Here is a 22,257-nt window from a genome sequence, read left to right as displayed (position 1 = left end):
AAAAAACTCACTACATGGTACATTTTCCCAGGGTCATCTTTAAGGCAGGGCAAAAGGGGAAGCTGTCTTGGGCCCTGTCATTGTTGTAGAGCCCAAAGCAGCAGCCTCATACTTGCCAACTATCCTAGTTTAAATTCCCTTGTCTGTATATTGATGGGTCCGCTCACCTCCCCAGTCCATGGTGTGCAGGCAGTGAGGAGATGATGTGCTCTAACCTCTAGCAACCAATCAGTGAGCAGTATTACTGTACAGTAATCTCTAGCAACCAATCAACAAGCAGAAATCATATCCACTAATCAGTTAGCCGTAATGTGTGCTGTAACCTCTAGCAACCAGTCAGTAAGCGGTAATGATATGCTGTAACCTCTGGTAACCAATCGCGATCGCTGCCTGATCTGATACAGTAAACTGATGGAGAGCGAAATTGCATTGGGGGCCCAAGAATTTTTTTGCCCACGGTCCAATCAATATTAAAGATGGCCCTGCATCTTCCCACTACTGTTAGTTATCAATTTATGAGGACGATCACATGTTTATGAACAATCCAGGGACACATGATCTCACCAGCTGCTAAAAAGCACACAAGCTTACATAATTTTACATGCATATCTATAGGAACAACAGAGACCCACCATTGACTCAGTAATCGGGAGAAAATAAGTCTGTTGACCTAAATAAGTCACAATTACCAACACACCTCTGCTCTAAGGGGTCGTTTACACCTACAGTTGGGGAGGCAGTAAAAATAGGCGGCTGAGCTGAATTTTTACTGCAAACCCGCCCTTTCTTATGTTGTAAAGTTAACCAGACAGAGGTGTACGCATGATGTGGGCACAATGCTTTATTTTGCAGCAACAGCAAAAATGATACCCACTATGTTCAGTGAGCAGTACCCCCGACAAACATGACCCACTTAAGTAAACAGACTTGTGCCACAACTGCAAAAAATGAACAAAAAAGGGCGCACCAGCCTAGTGCATTATCAAACAGCATTTAATAAGAAGAAATCATAAATTATACTCATGATGAACATGTGAATTAAAACCACTTATCAAGCTACTCATCTGTAGCCCTGTAGTCATAGGTACAGCACACTCCAGAGTAACAGGTGGATGTCACCAGGGTCCTTACTGGCTGACGCATTTCGAAGGCAATAACTTCTTAATGAGAGCCTGTGCCACAACTGCCTTGCAACTGTGTGCAATGCATAACTTGTGCACGCTTTACCGGTTTAAAACAAGGCGGTGAGGTGGCAACATTTTGCTTCCTCGCCACCTGTCAAAAGCCTCTATACATAAATTTTTCACTAAACTTAAGCCCCGTATACACGATCCGAAAATCGTTCGAAAAATGCCGCTTTAGAAGCGATCGTACGATAATCGGGTCGTTAGAACAGAGCTTTTCGAGAGCCGATCATGACAGTTCATCCGATATTATTCTATCGGACATGCACGTAATTTTTTTTGTAGAATGCCAGATCGTAAGATTTTCGTTTAATCAGTACAGCTGTTGTTCAAAAATGCAATACAAATGCATTACAACACATGACATCACTTCTGAATTTTTATTTTGTCGTATGAGAATTTTCGTGACTTTAGTAAACTCATCAGATTCGACGTGCGTTTGGCATGCAAAAAAAAAAACCAGACGATTATTCGTCCCATAATCTCATCGTGTGTACGGGGCATTAGACTTCAATCTATAAATGGGTATCTGCTGAGGTCCCTTATATAAAATTAACCATTATGCACATTAGTCACATCAGTATTTTATGAACTATAATTGATTGAGATGAGTTACTGCACAGTGCAAATTGTTCTTTACCTTATAGAATAGGTGTGCATAATTGGCAGTGGCAGGTAAACACTTTAGCTCCCACAGACCCTGGGACAGCTAGGTTGTCAATAAAGTTGCATGATGATATTGTCATGCATATGTTTCCTTGCTCGTAAGGACTAGTTCACTGAGCAACCTAAGCTATTTTAACTGCATGAGTTACTTTATCCAACCATATTTTTTGGCATATTTATAGCCAGTGACAAATGCCGACTCAAAACTTGGCTCTGAATGCTTTTACCCCTTTTGACCCCATGATTTCTCCACTAGGCAAATAGTAAGTTGTGATATTCCACACTTTCAAATGGTTAGTTGCCATAAAAATGTGTCTGTATGCCCCAAGCACACTGATTCATAGTAGATTTTTGCTTATGTACCTAGCATAGCAGAAAGTTCAGATGATGTAATTGGCTTTGAACACTTAAAAATGTGGCAAGAAAATCACCTTGTTAAATAAATCTCTTTGCTTTTCTTTTTATGGCTCACTTTGGAAGATACATCTGACAGCATGGTATTGGAAAAAATAAGTTTGCTTTGAGACAGTATCTAGCAGTGATGTATTGCGTGTCACAGAGATAGAGATATTTTCTTATCATCGCAAAGGAAAGTTTGAAAGAGCAGTTTAAAGTATTAAACATGTCAATTCTTAACAATGCAGCTGTAAAAATGATAGCAAAATGTATTAATTTTATAGAAGATAGTTCTGAAAAGACTGAAGATGGGATTTGAAATTATTTAATCTTGTATGAAACCGCAACCTGTTATTTACCAGTTCATTTACATTTGAATTACATCTATTCAGATTAATTCAAAGGAAAAACAAAATTTACAGAAAAAGTTTTTTTATTTTCTTTGCAAGAAACAAGTATCTTTATGAAATCTTGATTAGACCCATGACATACAGCTACTCAAATTCATTCTACAGATAACAAAGTTTTGAAATTGTTAAAAGGTAAGGTTCTATTTAAAATGAAAAGAAAAACTACCTTTAAGAAATCCGTGAATTGCAGCTACTCAGATTATTCAATAGACAAACAAAAAATAGAAATCTTTATAAAAGCCGTCTGCATAAATGTAGGGATTGTACCACTTCTTGTTTCCATCAAACTGCAGTCCTCTTTGATTCAAGTATAATCACTACATAAACCCTTTCAATCTATGCTGGTGCAGGGACAAAAGGGAAGACGTCATCAGCTGCCGATTCTTTCCAAAAATCATACCCTTACTCAGAGCTTTTTTTCTCAGAAAATAGGTGCAGGAACTTAACCACGACCCGTTCAGATTTCACAAACAGTAGAAGGGTCTTAAAGGGGCATTAAATACCAGAATTGCATTACATACAGAGTGCAGAGTTCAGGGGGTTACAAAGCTGTCACCAGACTTCTGTGTTTACAAGTGATTGTGGTGAGCAGGCACCAAAGGGTCTGGGCCAAAGGTGGTGGAACTGAGTTCCCCCAAGTTCCCCCTGAAAAAAAGCCCTGCCCTTACTATTCTTATTTCAACTGTAGCTCCACTCCTTGCGGGGTATTGAATGATTCCCAAAGCAGTATAGCAGGATGACATCTCCAAATGCCCCAGTATTTACTCTTTTGGGCACATCCACTCTCAGGGCAGAATCTTTGGCTTTTGGTGCGGTAACAAAGTTTGTTCAGTCTTTTGCCAATTTTTGGGCTGATTTCAACTTTGGAAGAACAGATTAAAGATATGGAAAACCTGATAAAGATGGCAGCAATCTGACCTACATAAATAGCAGGGGGAATCTCACATTTCTAAAAATTCCTTTAGTGTAGCTTTTGTTTGTCCTGCTCCAGTTTCTTGGTTATAATTGGCTTTTTAAGAGCAGCCACAATTCAGATCTATGACACCGTCGTGATTAATTTCTTGAATTGTGATGGATCCTTCTCTCAATTTTGACCTTTTCGGTGCAGCCACCGGTACCATTTTCTGTAAGCAGTAAATTGTGCTATGTTTGTCAGCAAAAGGTTCTGCCCACCTCTCCCTGGACAATCCTGAGCACAGAAGATTCTATTAAGTATGCTCCCACCAGGCAGACATCTTCATATTGTTCCCTCTGGACAGACCCCCCCAGCAGGGCAACTGAAATCCAGCAGATTTTTATACAGTTCCAACTGGGGTAGAGTGCAGAGGGGAAAATTTGACTCTAGAGGGTTGTTCAGATAGGAGCAACAAGTTAATACAGAACTATAGATCTTGCCAGTCCTCAAAGCCCTGTACACACGTATCAAATGCCTGTGCAATGACGACGAGGGGCAGGTGTATTACTGTTATATCATGTAAGGGGCCGACAAGGGGCGGGTGTATTACTGTTATATCGTGTAAGGGGCGGATGGCTACAAAAGGGGCCGAATTTTATATTGATGGGCAGAGCTGATAACTTGAGGGTGGATTTAGCAATAAACTACACGTCTTTGTAGTAGTTTATAACAGTAATACACCCGAAATCTATTGATTTCTCCCTAAATTTGGCTTTGTTGCACTTTTCTCTTCTACCGCTAGGTGGCCAGGTACTTGGTGGTGGTACTAGATATGAGAAGGGCACCCCAAGGTCAAGTTATGGGTATATGGGACTAGTTTCCATAAAAACTGTCCGACATTTGGCCCATTTGTATGCCAACCGTTGGCATCTGTCCGATGAGCATGCTGGAAAACCAGGAGCCGACTAATTCCTGATCAGCACTCTTAGCCAATAGCTGAGGGCGCTGGCTAGAGTGTTCTGATAGGAGGGGGGGGGTCATCCTCCTGTCAGAACACAACAGCTCAGCAGGGGAGATTGCTTTACTAACGTCAGGAAAAACTCATAGTGTGTACCAGTTTTAATAGTTCACAGCAGCGATAGAACTGCAGTTTCTAGTAAAAACTCACTGGGCCCATTAGGGTAGACTAGTCTTCTTGGGTTTAACATACACATCATCTCCTACACAGCTGTTTCTTAAAATTCACAGACAGAGCCTTGTCTCGGGAATAGTATCTTTTCTAGCAATCACACTGGAAAAGAAACATCGTCTACCTTCAAGCATGATAGGGCAGTTTTTCACAGATAGGTGCTGTGCAACCATAAATCATTTGCTAAATATGCCATAGAAGAGTCAAACATCCACTGGTTTAGCATGATTGGTTTCTCTCAAAGGGGATGTTGTAAATATTTTATTTAATTAGTGCATGCAGCCAATTTGTTGCAGTGCTGATCAGTGTATTCTGACAGAGGAGGAGTCCTGCTGTCAGAAAACAACGATCATTTATGGCTAGCTTAAGTAGAGTGAGGATTGCATAGGGTCTGCCTTTACCCCTAGCTGTGTGCTAGTCAATGGTACAGCAGATGAGCTTTGATCCACCAGCTGTATACAAGGAGAGCAAAGCTTCAGTCTCTGCTCTGGAGAAAGTCTTGGTGGCTGGGTGAGGGCTCTGAGACCTGGAGAGCAAGGACAGGGCTGCAGAGGTCACATTTCATTTCACATTGCATTTCAAATGAAAAAGACACCAGCAAATTCTAATTTGCACAATAATGAATTACTCAAAAAAGAGGATAAAAAAGATGCGGAAGGATTAGTCCAGTGACCCACTGAAAGTTCCTGTCATGTGAACAGGAACAAGCATGGTTGCTTCACCTTTTACATCTTGGTCTTAAAAAAATGTAAATGTTTTTATTCATTTTCTCACGCCATTTTTTATTAATGTCCATTTTGTGTCCTTTAATGTCCATTCTATTCATTAAGATGAAAAACCTTCTGTAGTGCAGCTGCCCCCCTTTTATTTGCCTGAACCCGATTGTTCCATTGATGGGGACGAGCACAGAAGCTCCAGCCGCTGTCTCAGGTCTTCGTTGGATAGATTGATAGCAGTGCAGGCATTGGCTCCCACTGCTGTCAATCAAATTCAATGACATCGGGGTTGGGGGCCGAGTCCTGCTGTCTGTGTCAATGGACGCAGCAGGACTCAGCAGCGTGCCCGCACAGGTGTCCCATTGGAATGCGGGTCTCCGAAGGGGCACTCGATGCAGGGTGGAGCCAGGAGCGCAGCTGGGGACCCCAGAGCAGGAGGAAACCCTTGCACAGAGGAGGTAAGTATAACATGTTTGTTTTTTTTAAAAAAAATATTCATGTGTTTCCATTAACAGACCTGTAAATCTGCACAAAACCTACAAACGTTTGTGATAATAGTTCAGTTCAAGAAGCTTTCCGAAAGCACAAGGATCTTTATTATTATGTTCAACCTTGTGACCGAAATTTCCAAATCTCATTAGACTCAACATCAAAATAACTGTTACTTATAATAATAATGATCCTTATTCGAGGTGCTTGTTTATAAAGCAGTTAATCTCTCATTCATTAAACAATCACAGCAGGTGAATCATCCTGGTGTGTGTTTCTTAAAGCGGAGGTCCCACGGCCAATAATTTTAAAAAATTTTTGTCATTCAATTCTTTTCCACATTACAAAACAATACTCAGTGTTTTGGTGTCTTTATATATCCGCTGTCCGTTTTCGTGCACAAGAACATCTTTTAAAAAGTGATCAAGGCATTTTCCATTTTGCTTGTGGGCATGTGAAGCCCACAAGCACTGATTTCCTGTATGTGATCAATGCTTATCTCCCAGCATTCACTGCTCGTTCCCGCGCGTCCTGGTTGCCATCACAACTGGCGGTGTCATCAAAAGTTCCCGCCTCATTGTGATGGCAATCACTCAAGATTTCGCTGGGCCGCGTTTCGCACTGACTCTTGGGAAGCATAAAACTAAGCTCCCAAGAGACAGTGCGGCACCGGGGAAAGCAGTAGAAATGCCTACTCCCATGGGAGTGATGAACAGGAAGTCAGACTTTACCCCGCAATAAAAGGTATTTACAGCACAAAAAAAATAATGATGTGGCAATTGAACATATATGCATTGTACTGAAGGAGATAGGATGTAGTTGTTAATTTGGGTGGAACGCCGCTTTAAAAATGAATTCCAGGTATAGGTATTCTATAAATAGTTACAGTACATTGGTCCAGCCTGGATTGGTCTATCTTGAACATAGGAGGTTTTTTCTGAATAGATCTGAAACATATTTTTGTTTGGATGAGGTGGAGAGGCGGGGCAGTGATTTCAGATTTATTTCTATATATTACTGGCTTAAGGCGGCCATACACGGTTCGAATTTTGAAAGATTTTTCTTTCGAAAATCTTATCAAAGAATTTTCGTACGAATTTCGCACCATTAGTGGGCTGCAGCAACAGCCGATTTTCGTGCAGCAATCAAATTTGAGGAATCCGACATGTTGGAAATTTTTTGAAAAACAAACGATTTTCCTGTCAATAATGGGAGAATTGTGTGAAAAATGTAATAGAAAAAAAATGCGCATGTGCAAGAAAAGAATATTCCCGGAGAGAAACTAATATTCCCGGCAACACATGAACGAAAAAACTCTGGATAGCCGCACTCCAAGATAACTTAAAATAAAGTTGGTCTTTTTATTTTCAAATGCACATGCATTCACCGCAAACAACAGGTACAGAAATGGCCGACGCGTTTCACACTGCAATTCAGCGCTTAGTCATGGCCAACTTCATTTTAAGTTATCTTGGAGTGTGGCTATCCAGAGTTTTTTCGTTCATGTGCTACAATTAGCATCGCCAGCACCCTGGTGGTTCAACAACCCTTGATGATCTACGAGGCTCACCTGGAGCGGTGAAAGAATTGTCTGTTAATATTCCCGGCAACATGAAGGTTTGGTCGGCCGAATTTCGAAAATCAATGGTGGCATCATCGGATCACAAAAAAATGAACTTTCTGATTTTGAAAAGAAAATGTATTTGAAATTCGACCGTGGGGAACATGATTGACGTCCGGCTATGGCGCGTCACGCGTTCCGAAAATAGCCGAAATAGGACTCGCCTGCACAGTCAGCTCCTAGTCCGTGTGCAGGCGCCGTATAGCGCCGTGAAGAGCCGAGACCTAGTCCGGCTATTTTCGGAACGCGTGACGCGCCATAGCCGGACGTCAATCATGTTCCCCTCTTCATAGGAACGCCTACTCCCCGCGGGAGTCTGAAAAGAAACTGAAGGATTAAACGGTAAATACAGCGGGAAAAAAAATGGCATACTGTAGCTGATGCTAGTATGCTGGATGGGATGGTACATAGATGTTCTTTAGGGTGAACCTCCGCTTTAATAGTGCTATCACTATCTTAAAATAAAAAATATAATATTAATTGAGGCCTTGATCTGTAAAATTCCTAATATCTACTTAAGTATTGTTCAGTTGTCACCAATATATTTGGACTGACATACATTTTGACATTTATGGTGTTTATTCTTTCTTTTGCCTTTAGTTTTTTTCAGCATTATAAGCTGTATGAATGCATGTGCGTACTTCCAAGAGATCAAAAGGTTATAGGAGCAAAGGTAAGCAAGATCATTTTTACCATAAGACATGTTTATCTTTAATACTGTTTTCTTAATAAAAAATATAACCTACATATAAAAAAATACCAAAAATTCACATTTGCCCTTTGGAAGTCAAAATTTCAAACCCACCCCCATTATGGACTATAATTGACCATAAGCTATTTCTAATACAATGAAAGTATGTAGACTAAGCTACATTGAAAGGAACAAGTCACAATTGGGTTTTGCAACAATATGATTGTTTAGCATTAACCTCTTGCCGACCTACTCATGGTGGATGTACCGCGAACGGGCGGCGCAGCCAGGCACTGGGTCAAAGCAACAAAACGCCTCACCTACCTGAGCTAAGGCCCCTGTTTCCCCATGATGGAGATACTACCAAGGATGGACTATATTATTTAACATTGTTTAGCTCAATGGGGCAGTTTGGGGAATCGTATCTGCCTGCTAGCACCTGACATATTGCCTTATTGCACACCTTGCTTGGATACAGGGACAATATCTGAAGTTTGCTACTTGTTTTTTTAATAGTGGTTGATGAAGGTGAAATTCACAGACATTTGTTGTATTTTGTATAAGTGCAACACTGGAGGGTTCTGTTTTAGGCTGGGTTCACACTATACTACACGACAGCAGTACAACTTTCATCCTACTTTGCTCTGCTACATTGGTCCTACATTGATCCTACATTGGTCCTACATCCATCCGACTTTCATGAGCAGCATACTACTTTGATCCGACTTTGTGATAGTCTGACTTGTTCTTTGACCAATCAAAACAATCCCAGACTGAGATAAATTCTTTTTACTGCTGCTGTAATCACATGTCGGATGTCAAAAGTCGGATGGTAAGGAAAAGGCTCCAACTTTGGTCCGACTTCAATGATATTCAATGGGCTGAAGTGGGATCAATGTCGGACCAAAGTAGTACAGGGAGCGTTTTCAAAGTCGGACCGACTTGTGTCGGACCAGTTAAGACAGCTCTCATAGGGAAACATTGATTTTCACATGTCATGCGACATGAGCTCCCAATGTCGGAGCATTTGTCGGACAAGTGTGAACCCGGCCTTACAGGTAAATATGCCATATTGTTCTAGTGCAGTTGGTTGGAGGGGTGATTGCATCAGATGAGTGTGGTTTTTAAGTGTTCAGTAAGGTGTTTGAAAATTAGTCATATAGCTTTGCCTTTTATGGTACTCAAAGAAACTGAATTTTAAAGCAGTTGTCTGATACATTATTGTGCTTATGTTCAACAATCTTTTATCTAAAATAAATCTAAAGTAAAATAAATGACTCTTGTGTAGTGGGTAACAAACACATTCTCTGTTAAAGCTAACAAAGAACTGAATCTGGAAGAGTTCCTTGAAAACGATACTGGTTTGTTTTGGACAGGTTTAAATTTAGCTTTGCCTGTAACCTTTTGTTGAATCACTTTGGGTTTATTTCTCGATGTTTCACAGCTGCAAAAACTCAGTTAATTGAGCATGTATCTAGCATCAAATTTATGGTTCATTAAAACCACATTGACTTTAGCAGATATGTTGATGAAATCATTGCTGGGAATTGTAATCAACTTGTTATTCAGTGAAATTACATAAACATATGTAAATAAATAATTCATTTAGGGATTTGGTCACCCACTGCATGTTCAACATTTCCAAAAGTCTTTCTTGATTAATAACTGATGTCACCTGTATACAAGCTTTCCTTGCGAGTGATCGGCATATTAATAATTATTCTATCCGGCATCATTAGGAGGATTCATTTTGTGAGTGTGAATGCACTCAGTGAGCTTGGGCAGACATGGTTCCCCTATAATGCACTTTAATCGTGCTGTTAGGGCTATTTATACATCAAGAGATATCCCTATTATCCTACATCACTGAACACAGATGCGGCAGAGTGCAAGCAAATCAAAAACCCGTAGCTTCTACCCACAGGTCTTCCAAGATGGAGTTCACTATTGCCAGTAGGGTAGCTACCTTACCACATCCCTCAAAGATTCAAATCATTCTACAGACAGCCAGCAGTGATTTCCATCAGCCTTGTATCCACTGACCGATGACTCCCAGGAGATTACAGTGACATTCCCCTAAATTTTAGATGTTTTCCCACAAACAACTAAAATAAATAGGCCTCAACACACTTTCTTTTGGAGGTGCATATGGATCGCTGTACCACAGTCCTCAGGGGTCGGAAACAGGATCTGATCTAGAGCCTGTGCAGGCCAGTTTAAAGGGGTACACGACAAACTGGAGGACAACAAAATAGAGCCAAGAGGAACGACACAAGAAACTGAGGCCTATCTGAAACAGTCACTGACCTGTTGGGGCTTTATCACAAGTCTTTTTCTGGACCTAGCGCCAGGGGCGTTGCTGGGTGGCAAAAAGACCAGGGGCTTCAGCCCGAAGTCCAAGGCCAGAAAACGGGGGGGGGGGGGTTGGTGTAGGTGATGCAGGCTTTTTTTTTTGGGGTTAGGCCGTGACCTACCTGACCTACATACACTGACAGTAGTGACCTACATACAATGACGGTAGTGACCTACATACACTGACCTACCCAACCTACCTACACTGATGGTAGTGACCTGCATACACTGACCTACCTACACTGATGGTAGTGACCTACTGACATTTACATACACTGTCTATGACCTACCTTGGCTCAGCCGCGGTGGCCGCATTGTAATTCCTGCCTTCTGGAGCCTGCAGCTCCTATGATGGACATCACACGTCCCGTGGTCCAGGCATTGGACCAGTGGGACGTCCATCATAGGCATTGCGCAGGCTCCAAAAGGTGGGACCTGCTATGGCACTCGACCCCACTCGGCCACACTTGGCCACATTCAGCAGCGCTCGGGATCAAATCAGTCCCAGCACTCATTGCTCACTCGGGGCTGGCAATGCAGACCTGCCAGCATGAGACTCTGGGCTTTTCGGGGTCACATTCAGGGCTCCAGCCCCCCCTAGCCATCCCCTCCCGATGCCCCTGCTTAGCACCAAATGTTTCTCCTGACTGGTTAGAGATAGACAGGGTACTGCTTGCATTTCAGGCATTAATCCCTGGGCTCATACTGCCCTAAATGTTAATAGCTCTTGGTACACCACCCAGTCCCACCCATACACAGAATCTGTCAGCCTCTAATTTTACAGGCTGCTATCAGTGAGCTGGACAGTGGACCTGAGCCTTCCACGTACACCAAAACACTGGGAACCTATGCACTGGTGCTAGCCACCAAGTGTGCATAAGGTCTTATAAAATGAAATCAAAACAGACTAAGATGAAGTAAATAAAAATATTACCTTAACCCCTTCCTGCCGCATGTGCACATATATGTGGCCTCACTGAAGTGGGTTATTTTCTGTGAGGCCGCTTATATATGTACAGTTTTGCTAAAACGTGTCAAAGTTGCAAAATTGTGTTCAGGCATTAGGATTTTGTTCTACCCTCCATCATGAAGGGGTAAAAGTAACAAACCAAACACAATGCTAACTAACCACCTGAAAATGTTCAATTCAATATTGATCCCTTTTACCCTTAAAAAAGGGGAGCTGGTCCTGACCCAGTAACCATTTAAAACTAATTCCAGTACCGCTTCTGTAAACTGTATTTCAGTACAGCCTCTTTAAACTATTCAGCTAACACTTTTTTCACAGCGTCTGAAGCTGAGTTCTTCTTCCAAACCATTTATTAGCTTTTTCTCCCCGGAGCTTTTCTCAGTCTTACAGAAGCAGCTATGTCCACTGAAGAAGATCAACAAGTTATCAAATCATTATCAACAAATCTGCAACTAATGTCCCATTACCTAACTATTTACCAGCTATAAATTAATGTAATGTATATGTATTAATTAAAACGCCTGTAAAGTAGCCTTACAGGCAATATTTCTAGTGCTAAAATGCCTAAAAATGATCTCAGCGTGAAAGGGGTCTTACTGTTCCAGCAGTGCCTTTACTCCAGTCAATATTAGGGTACTTAACCGCTTCACCCCCGGAAAATTTGACCCCCTTCCTGACCAGAACGCTTTTTACAATTTGACACTGCGACATTTAAACTGAAAATTGTGCTGTACCCAAACAATTTTATTTTTTTCCCCCACAAATAGAGCTTTTTTTTTGGTAGTGTTTGATCACATTTTTTTTTTTTTTGTGCTATAAACAAAAGAATTCAATCCAATTTTGGAAAAAAAAACACAATATCTTTTACTTTTTGCTATAATAAATATCCCATTTTTTTTTCAAAAAACATTTTTTTTCCTCAGTTTAGGCTGATATGTATTCTTCTACATATTTTTGGCATTTTTATTATTATTTACTTTTTTACTAGTAATGGCGACGATCGACAATTTTTATCAGGACTGCGATATTATAGTGGACACATCAGACACTTTTGACAAATTTTTGGGACCATTGACAATTTTACAGTGATTAGTGCTATAAAAATGCACTGATTACTGTAAAAATGTCAATGGCAGGGAAGGGGTTAACACTAGGGGGCGATCAAGGGGTCAATTGTGTTCCCTCTGCATTTTCAAACTGAAAAGGGGATGGGACTTACTAGGGGAAATGACAGATCGCTGTTCATACAAACTTTCTTACTGTGTCACAAGCGATCGCAGGTGCCCGGTGGCCATCGTGCCCGGAGGGCACTCACAATGGCTCCATTGACGAGCAGCGGGCATGTCCCTCTGGCAGCGTGCGCAATCCTAGTGGCCACAGGGTGAATCGACGTAACATAATGTTGTTTCGCCCAGCTGAGCCATGCCGCCGCAGTAAAACTGCGGCGGCTGGTCGGCAAGTGGTTAAAGTCACCCATTATTATCACTGTCCCAGCCCTTACAGTTCTTTCTATCTGTACAAGGAGCCAAGTCTCCACCCCCTCATTAACACTGGGGGGGGACTATAACAAACTCCAATGATTGCATTTGTAGTATGCACACTCATGTGTGGGATGACATTCATTTGCTTTTGGCAGCACAGACATTTTGCTTTTCACCAGCTTTTTACTGACAGGAACGAGCACTTTAGCTGTTAACACATTTCTCTTTAATGAAACCATCTGTATTTAAAATATGCAGAATTTTTGCCACCTAAATCTCTTTAGAACATGACAGGAATTGTAATAACTGTAGATTTTAATTGGGAAAAGTACCTTTCTTATTAATTTACAGGAGGTACAATATTTGGCCTTCTTTAATCTTTTGTATCTGTCTTGTTCAAGAGATTTCTTCTTTATTGGTTTAGAAATGAATTCAGTCAATTACTTTAATGCTCTCTGGGGAGTTATATACAGCTGAAATAATTTGAACACATCTATCTTTATTAAGCATTCAATAATGTTCTCTAGTATTTTGTCTCCTTTTGTCGTGTAATGATTTTTGTTTAAGGTGAACATTCTGCTTAGACCTTTCCATTCACTCTCCGCGTTTTGTGGTTGATAATTTCACGAATGTCACCGATGAGCAGCTACATGTCATTTCATCTTTCAGTCATACGGAACATGCTTAAAGTGTAAAGTGAAATATATAATATATGTATGTAGTGCTGTAGACATGAGACTAAAACCATTAACTTTAATAAGAGTGTTTATTACATATCATATTTTGTTATTTCTGTATGAGCTTTTATGTGTCCATTGTGAACAATGTACAATTAAAGGAAAAGCCATAGCAGAGCACAACATTTAAGACAGAGCTCCAAGAAATATCTATGAAAAGAACAGCAGGAGGTAAGTATAACATGTTAATATGTACAATTACATCCAAGCTATCCTTTCTAAAGTAATATTATAAAGGTATAGAAGTTTCTTTGTAGAATACCTCTTATTAGGAGTTTAAAACCACTCTAAGCACCGCATGATACCAGCAATACGATGCCCGATGCATGAGACCATGTGCTCTGGATTTATTATGCAAAATAGAGGCATTTGAAACAAATAGGAATGGCAGAGATGGGCGGATATCAGAATAAATATTTGTTGAACCTGCATAGTTCAGTTTTAACCACTTTTCCCACAAATAGAGCTTTCTTCTGGTGTTATTTAAATCACCACTGTGTTTTTATTTTTTGCGCTATCAACAAAAAAAGCAGACAATTTTGAAAAAAAAAACAAGCAATATTTTTTACTTTAAGCATATCCAATAAAAAATGTTTATAAATTACAATTTTGGTCAATATGTATTATGCCAGGGCTCAAAATTTCAAGTCCTGAGCTACTAGCCAGGCCTCAAGAGTTACTCGCCACCAGTTGCCCCACCTAATTCATACACTGCCCTGCGCCTAATTGCACCCGTAAACACGCCCTCGTAGATTATCTCATGGAAAGACAATGTTTTATGCAGAATCAAGGTACAAAATTAAATATTACCAACAACAACTTTAACAAAATGGGACAGGGCACTGGGGGCAGACCAGAGGGACAGGGCACTGGGGGCAGACCAGAGGGACAAGGCACTAGAACTGGGTCTCTTCCCCATTCTCTTGCTGTCTCCTCTGCAACTCCCATCCATCCTCTTTCTCTCTCCCATTCATCTCATCAGGAGCCTGTGTGTGCGGCTCCACGCTTGCATGTCCCCACTTCCCCCTTTTATTCAGGCTGGCAGAGAGGAGAGGAGCTGCAGCACAGCGGGAGGGAGTACAATCCAGCGCTGAGATCCACACAACTGCACAGCCATTGACACCATAGCACAGCGCACACTGACAGCGCACAGCGCACATTGAGACCAGTCTGCTCACAGTGCTCAGGCTGAACTGTTGGACACTTACATAGAGCACAAGGAGAAGAAAACTGCACAAACTGGAAGGCTGCCGCTCTCATGTCAGGGCAACTTTCAGTGAGCGCTGGAGTGGTAATTTTTGCAATCCTCCACCTCACTCATTACTTCCTGCTCTCCAGCTACATTGGTCGGGGGGAGGGGGGCAGGCTCAGAGAGGTCATACTGTTAGGTCCCATGGCTTAATGAGAATTGTAAGGAGAGCACCTGTGTACTGCTCTGCCTGTGCGCGGCTCACCAGACTACTTTTCCAGAGCATGCACCTTTCCTCTTCGGCCGCCAATCTCATCAGGACTCTAAGTGTAGGCACAGATTGGAGGGAGATTGGTCATGCAGCCATGTCATCACTCGCCCCCAGCTTAAATCCACTCGCCAAATGCTAGTAGGCGAGTGGAAATTTTGAGGGCTGTATTATGCTACATATTTGTGGTAAAATAAATCCCAATTTCTGTATATTGATTGGTTTGCACAAAAGTTATAGAAACTACAAACTATGGTGTATATATACTGGCTTTTTTATTTGTTTATTGTACTGGTAATGACAGCAATCAGCGGGACTGCGATATTGTGGTGGACGATCTGACATTAACTGACACTTTTGACACTTTTTGGAAACCAGTGAAACCAATAGAATGATCAGTGCGAAAAATATGCACTGTCATTGTACTAATGACATTGATTGGGATGGTGTTGAATATCTAGGGCAGTGTTTCTCAACTCTAGTCCTCAAGGCGCCCCAACAGGTCATGTTTTCAGGATTTCCCTCAGATGAATTGGCTGTGGTGATTACTAAGGCAGTGAAACTGATCAAATCACCTGTGCAAAAAAATGGAAAACCTGAAAACATGACCTGTTGGGGCGCCTCGAGGACTGGAGTTGAGAAACCCTGATCTAGGGCAATCAAAGGGTCAACTGTGTGCCTAGCCAGTGTTTGTGTTTACTATGTGTGCTACTTTTACTAGGGGGAGATGGATTTAAGTACCTGCTTTGCAGGAGCACAGACTCCACTGCTTCCCCCCTGGAAAAACGAAACTCTGCCTTGTTTACATAGGCAGAACTCCCTTCTGAGTCCCTGTCCGATGATCGGTAGGTGCCGGCAGACATAAAGTGCCTGACACCCGCAGATTGGCTTCTGCTATGAATAATCACAGCAGAAGCGGAAGTGCGTGATATTGTATTAGTGATCTGGCGCACAGCTGCACCTTGTTCGGCCTCATACACACGATTGGTTAAACAGAGGACAGCGGTCTGATGGACCGTTTTCATCGGTCAAAACCGATCGTGTGTGGGCCCCATAGGTTATTTAACCATCGGTTAAAAAAAAGCCAACTTGCTTTAAATTTAACCGAGTGATTCCTAACCGATGGTAAAAAAACGATCGTTAGTAGGCACAACCATCGGTTAAAAATCCATGCATGCTCAGAATCAAGTCGACGCATGCTTGGAAGCATTGAACTTTGTTTTTTTCAGCACGTCGTTGTGTTTTACGTCACCGCGTTCTGACACGATTGTTTTTTTAACCGATGGTGTGTGGGCGCGACGGACCATCAGTCAGCTTCATCGGTTAACCGATGACAACGGTCCATCAGATCGTTCTCATCGGATGGACTGATCATATGTACACGGCTTAACAGTAAAACTGCTATAGGGCGATCAGTAAGTGGTTAAAGTAGGTGTAAACCCTAACTAAATTAAATTCATGGGTCTATTTATCAAGACATACCCATTTACTTATGTGAAAATAAGCAACTCTAGTGTAAAAGTTGAGCGATTTTTTATTTTTTTTTAAAACATTGATAAATAACCCTCCTTATTTGATGAAGCAGTATATCATACACAATTAGCCATTATTTTTAATAAAAATAATTGTTTTTAATTTTGTTTTCATATTTGGTTGCAACCCCATTCTGCCATTCACCTGCTGCCTATTTTCTTCCACTTTCTACCTATATGCACACTAGTGATCGCTACACAATATTTCTTAGGTGGGTTTCTAGAGGGTGGAACATTCTTACCTAATGTGCGTTGGCACGTCCACTTGTAGTCTCTATCAGAAGCTCACAATAACAGGATGATAGTGCAAAAGTTCAGTTGGGAGACAACAACAGGATGTTGTCACTCTATAACAGGAAGTGCCCAAACATAAACCTTCATGACAGGATTAGCTGACACATCAGTTGTATTATTTTAATGAAATGTTTTATTGAATGGTTGCACACTTTAAGTCCTGCCATTAGAGCTCCCCCTAAAGAAAGGTGACTTTATAAAAATAAGCTGAACATATACTTTAAACTCCATTTGCAAGTGCATATATTATTATTATTTTTAAAAATAAACATTTGCAGATTTAGTTTTGTTCTGCAGAAGCAATTTTTTATTTGTATTTTACAAAAAAAAAAAAATGTTCTCTTTAAAACAACCTACACTACAATGTGCTGTTAGGCGTTATACTGATAATTACTATGCTGGGTTTATTATGTGTGTCATACCGGCAAATGAACATTGTTACCTGTGACTGGATTCTATTTGTAAACATGGCAACAATTCCGCTGTCCTGTAGTTGGCTGCTAGCACTTTATTACCTTGGCTTGCTGCTTTGGAAACATTTAGGCAAGCTGTGAAATGCATTGGGCACCTCTCCACTTAGAAAATAGGATTTATTGATGTTGTGCTTCAGTGAGGAAAATATATACTTTAGCTGCATGCTGAGATTTTACACTGAAAATAATCTGATTATTTGATTTACCAACTCTGGACTACTATAAAAATAGATTAAAATCGTGATGGTAATGGGAATGCTATATTGGATATCAGAGGGATAAACTGCAATTAAACTAGTTTTAAATATCTAATCTAATGTACCAAAATAGGCTACACCATGTTATAGCTGGAATATGTCAATTTGTTCTTTGAAATAAAAAAAAAAATTGAAGATAATATTCCCATGAAAACAATTTAGTGTGAGTCAGTTAAAACCTAAGAACGATAAAAAGTGTGTTCCCCATACAATTCAAGCAATATCCGGTGGTCAACCTTGCAGTAGAAATTTGAAAATGGAGATTTAAAAAGGAAGTGCACTTTTGTTGAGAAACAAACAATTCCCTCTGAGTAATCATGTACAATTGTACATACACCTTGGGATTACCAATAGTTTTTTTACAGAGGGCCTCTACTCCTTGCCAAGTGCCTCCAAAACAAGCAGCTTGCTATGGGAGCACTCGTGAATGACTAGCTCCTGAGCCGTCTCTGTGTCTTATTAAGGCCCCCCGCCCCCTGCTCCTGCCTCACTGGCTGTGACTGACAGCAGTAGACGCTAATGGCTCCTGCTGCTGCTTCACAACCAATGAGGAGCGAGAGACGCGGATGAGCCTTGGCTCTCGTGCACATCGATGGATGAAGATTGTGCTTAGGCAAGTATTAGAGGGGCTGTGGGGGAAGCTGCATACTATGCATGAAGGTAAAAAACCTTCTGCCTCTGCAACCACTTTAAGGTCAGGAGACTGTGATGGCCACTCCAGAACCTTCACCTTTTTCTGCTGTAACCGCTGGAGGGTCAACTTAGCCTTGACTGGAAGATCCAAGAGCATCCCATGCACAGCGTTTGGGCAGAAGAATTAATCTTGCCATCTATTCCCATAAGATTCCATATGATTTGGAGCTCACACACCCCCAAAACATTAGTGAGCAACCAGAGTGCTTCACAGTGGGGATTGTATTCTTGTCGCTATAGACCTTGTTGACCTCTTTTCAAACTGTGACGACAGAGCTCTTATGTGGTCTTGTCTTTCTGGATTACAGTATACCAGAAGCTTTGAGGCATGGCAATGTGTTGTGTTTTTTTTTTTTTTTTGGTGGCATTGGCACAGTAAAGGCTTCTTTCTGGCAATTTGACCATGTGACTCATTTTTGTTCAAGTATTGTCATATTGTGCTCCTGGAAAAAAACATGCCATCTTTTTCCAGAGCAGCCTGTATTTCTCCTGATGTTATCTGTAGGTTTTTATTTGTAACAATTCTTCTGGCAGTTGTGGCTCCAATCTTTCTTGGTCTACCTGACCATGGCTTGGTATCAAGAGATCCCAAATGTTCCACTTCTTAATAAGTGATTGAACAGTACTGACTGGCATATTCAAAGCTTTTGATAATTTTTTATATACTTTTCCATCTTTATAAAGTTCCATTACCTTGTTACACAGGTCTTTTGACAAATCTTTTCTGCTCCCCATGCCTCAGTATCTAGCCTGTTCAGTGAATCCACGTGAGAGCTAACAATCTCATTGACTTGATGCAATTTACAAAGCCAAAAGTGTGGGAAATGAAACTTTTATTAGCATTTTACCCTGTGTATGTCACCTTGTGTGTCTGTACCAAGGCGAAACATTCCAGGGTATGTAAACTTTTTATCAGGGCCATTTGGATGATTTATGTTACCATTACGACTTAAAAAGAAGCCAAACAACAGTGTGATAATAGTTAGCTTCACATGTTCACAGGTTTCCCTTCACTGTGGGGAGATTTTCTCTTGATTCCAGATGTTCAGAGAAGACATTGAAGATAGAAAGTTATAGGCAATTTTCAAAAGATGACACAGAACAAAAAAAAAAAAATACTGACAAGATTTGAATCGTTTTCTATTCTATCCAAAACTAAAAACTAAAAAAATACATATACTTCAGGCTGGGATCACACCGCAGCACAGTGGCTCACAGCAGGTGCATCTCCGTTCACCGTTTCAGGTCCAATTTCGATTAATTATAACACACATACATTTTTCGGATCACCACCATATTTAAAAGACATTTTTAATCAGTAACAGCCCTAAATCTTATAATTTTTTTTCACATAAAGCCAATATGAGCTATACTTAATACGGTGGGCAGTGATGTTCAGTTGAACATGCAGTTCATTCATGCAGTTTTCTATGAAAATAAACAGATTTTATAATTCAGCACTCTTTATGATCAGTCAGCGCGGATCTGATATATTGCTGCTGTGGTTTAAAACGTATACGCTTCTAGGAATTTAGTGGTTGGTTCTCCACTTGAGACATTGTTTGCCTGTACACATTTTTTAAAAATCAATCACAAACTAAGTTATGTATTTGTCACCCTGTCTACAGTGATCTACAGTTTTTATGGAATTTTGCCATAGACTTAGCATTACATTTCTTCTGCCGTTCTTACAAGTAAAGTGTAGTACTGTGTTAAAATATAACTTGCCTTCAGGCATGCCTGAAGAAGAAAACCAGTGTTTCCGAAAGCTTCCAATTCCAATCTGCCAGACTCGTCATCCAAGCATCTTTGCTCCACACTGTTTCTAATTAGTACTGTTTGGTCAGGTCCCCTTGTCCCCTATTTGCAATCTTGCTGATTGGACAATAAGGGGGCATTACTGTACTGATGAGCTAGGTCCTCTCTCCGCTGTCTCCTATCAGCAAGCTCCCAGTGTTAGAGTAACAACACTACTATAATATAGAATTACGTTTTTGTTTTTTCTTCTTTCTCTTGTTGTTTTGTTTCTGATTTAATAAAAAATAAATAAATCATATACAGATACAGAAAGCGTTATTTCGAATTTTCTTTTTTTACTTTCAGTGATCAATGTAAACAGAGAGGAGCTGCACTACCGTCCTCCCACCACCATACGGTGGCTCTCTCCGGTACTGGGATGGCGGTAGGTCAGCTCTCTCCGGTACCAGGATGGCAGTAGGTTGGCTCTCTCCAATACCGGGATGGTGATAGCGTGGCTCCCTCTAGCAGGGGGATGGCGGATTAGCCTCAGTGGCAATTTCCGGTGTAAAATACGCTTTCCGGTCATGCGAGAAATTAAAGTGTTGGTTTTGTGAGTGCGGGCAGAAGTGACGTGGCAGAGGGGGTTGCTGTGCTGGCGGAAGTGGCTGTGAGACCAGGAAGTAGCCGGTGAGGTGGCGGAGGATGGAGGTGTGGATCAGTGAGTGTGAGGGAGCGGGACTGGGGGAGTCCTCTGTGCCGGTTTCCTTCCATCTGCACAATTTCCTCATATCTGTATCGGGGGGGTTCCGGTGGTTCTCATGTCTGTATCGGGGGGTTCCGGTGGTTCTCATGTCTGTATTGGGGGTTTCTGGAGGTCCACATGTCTGTATTGGGGGGTTCCGGAGGTCCTCATGTCTGTATCGGGGTTTCGGAGGTCCTCATGTCTGTATTGGGGGTTTCGGAGGTCCTCATGTCTGTATTGGGTGTTCTGGAGGTCCTCAAGTCTGTATTGGGGGTTTCGGAGGTCCTCATGTCTGTATCAGCGGGTTTCGGAGGTCCACATGTCTGTATTGGGGGGTTCCAGTGGTTCTCATGTCTGTATCGGGGGTTCCGGACGTCCACATATCTGTATCAGGGGGTTTCCGGAGGACCTCACTCAGGTGGCTCACTCTCTAGTGGAGCGGGTACAGCGTGGCTCACTCTCTGGTGGTGCGGGTACAGCGTGGCTCTCTCTCTGGTGGTGCGGGTACAGTGTGGCACTCTCTCTGGTGGTACGGGTACAGCATGGCTCTCTCTGGTGGTGCGGGTAAAGCTTGGCTCTCTCTCTGGTGGTGCAGGCACAGCATGGCTCTCTCTCTGGTGGTGCGGGTACAGCGTAGCTCTCTCTCTGGCTTCCCCCAGCACAGTCCTCTCTTTTTCCTTTAGTAGTCATTCAGCTTCTTCCTGGGTTCCAGGCTTTCACTCTTTCCCCAGCAGAGTGCATGCTGGGGGCTGAAGTCTGCTGCCTGTGGACAACAATGGGGCTTACAATCCTCCAGTACTACATTTCCCATAATGCACTGCTAGCTTCTTCTGATTGGCCCTCCTCTGTGGCCAATGGGGACAGAATCAAATCGGAAAGAAGCTAAGCAGCCAGATAAGACGAGAGCGGACAGGAGAAGGGGGGCGAGTAAGGGAGCTTTGCCTCCCCCTTGTCACAGCGTGACTGCTTGTGTTCACTGGCAGACGGCACCGCACTGCCTCCACATAGCGACCTCTCCTCCACTCTCCTCTGCCTCCGCTCCTCCCACCACCACCAGCGGCCAGCCCTACATGTCCCTGGATGCAGCGCAGAACATCAGCGGCCGGCCCTGCATGTCACAGCCAGACATGCGGCCCAGAGGCCCCTGGCCCACCGGGCAAACGCCCGGGCTGCCCTATGGCCAGTCCAGGCCTGGGTCCCGATATAACCACTTGAACACGATCAAATATATAAACGTGATTGTACGGCAAGAAATATAGTATTTTTGAAAGT

General features: G+C 42.0%; 1 protein-coding gene across 1 annotated transcript in view; it reads left to right on the top strand.

The window, feature by feature from the left end:
* The window catches only part of CABCOCO1 (ciliary associated calcium binding coiled-coil 1), a 101,321-nt gene that overhangs the window by 19,351 nt on the left and 59,713 nt on the right, over positions 1 to 22,257 (top strand). The window contains exon 3 of the mRNA XM_040361999.1: positions 8,167 to 8,239. Coding sequence (XP_040217933.1) covers positions 8,167 to 8,239 — 73 coding nt within the window. The remainder of the gene's footprint in view (positions 1 to 8,166; positions 8,240 to 22,257) is intronic.

The sequence above is a fragment of the Rana temporaria genome, chromosome 8 (genome assembly GCF_905171775.1).
Source record: "Rana temporaria chromosome 8, aRanTem1.1, whole genome shotgun sequence".
Taxonomy (NCBI): domain Eukaryota; kingdom Metazoa; phylum Chordata; class Amphibia; order Anura; family Ranidae; genus Rana; species Rana temporaria.
This window is presented reverse-complemented; position numbering and strand designations above follow the sequence as displayed.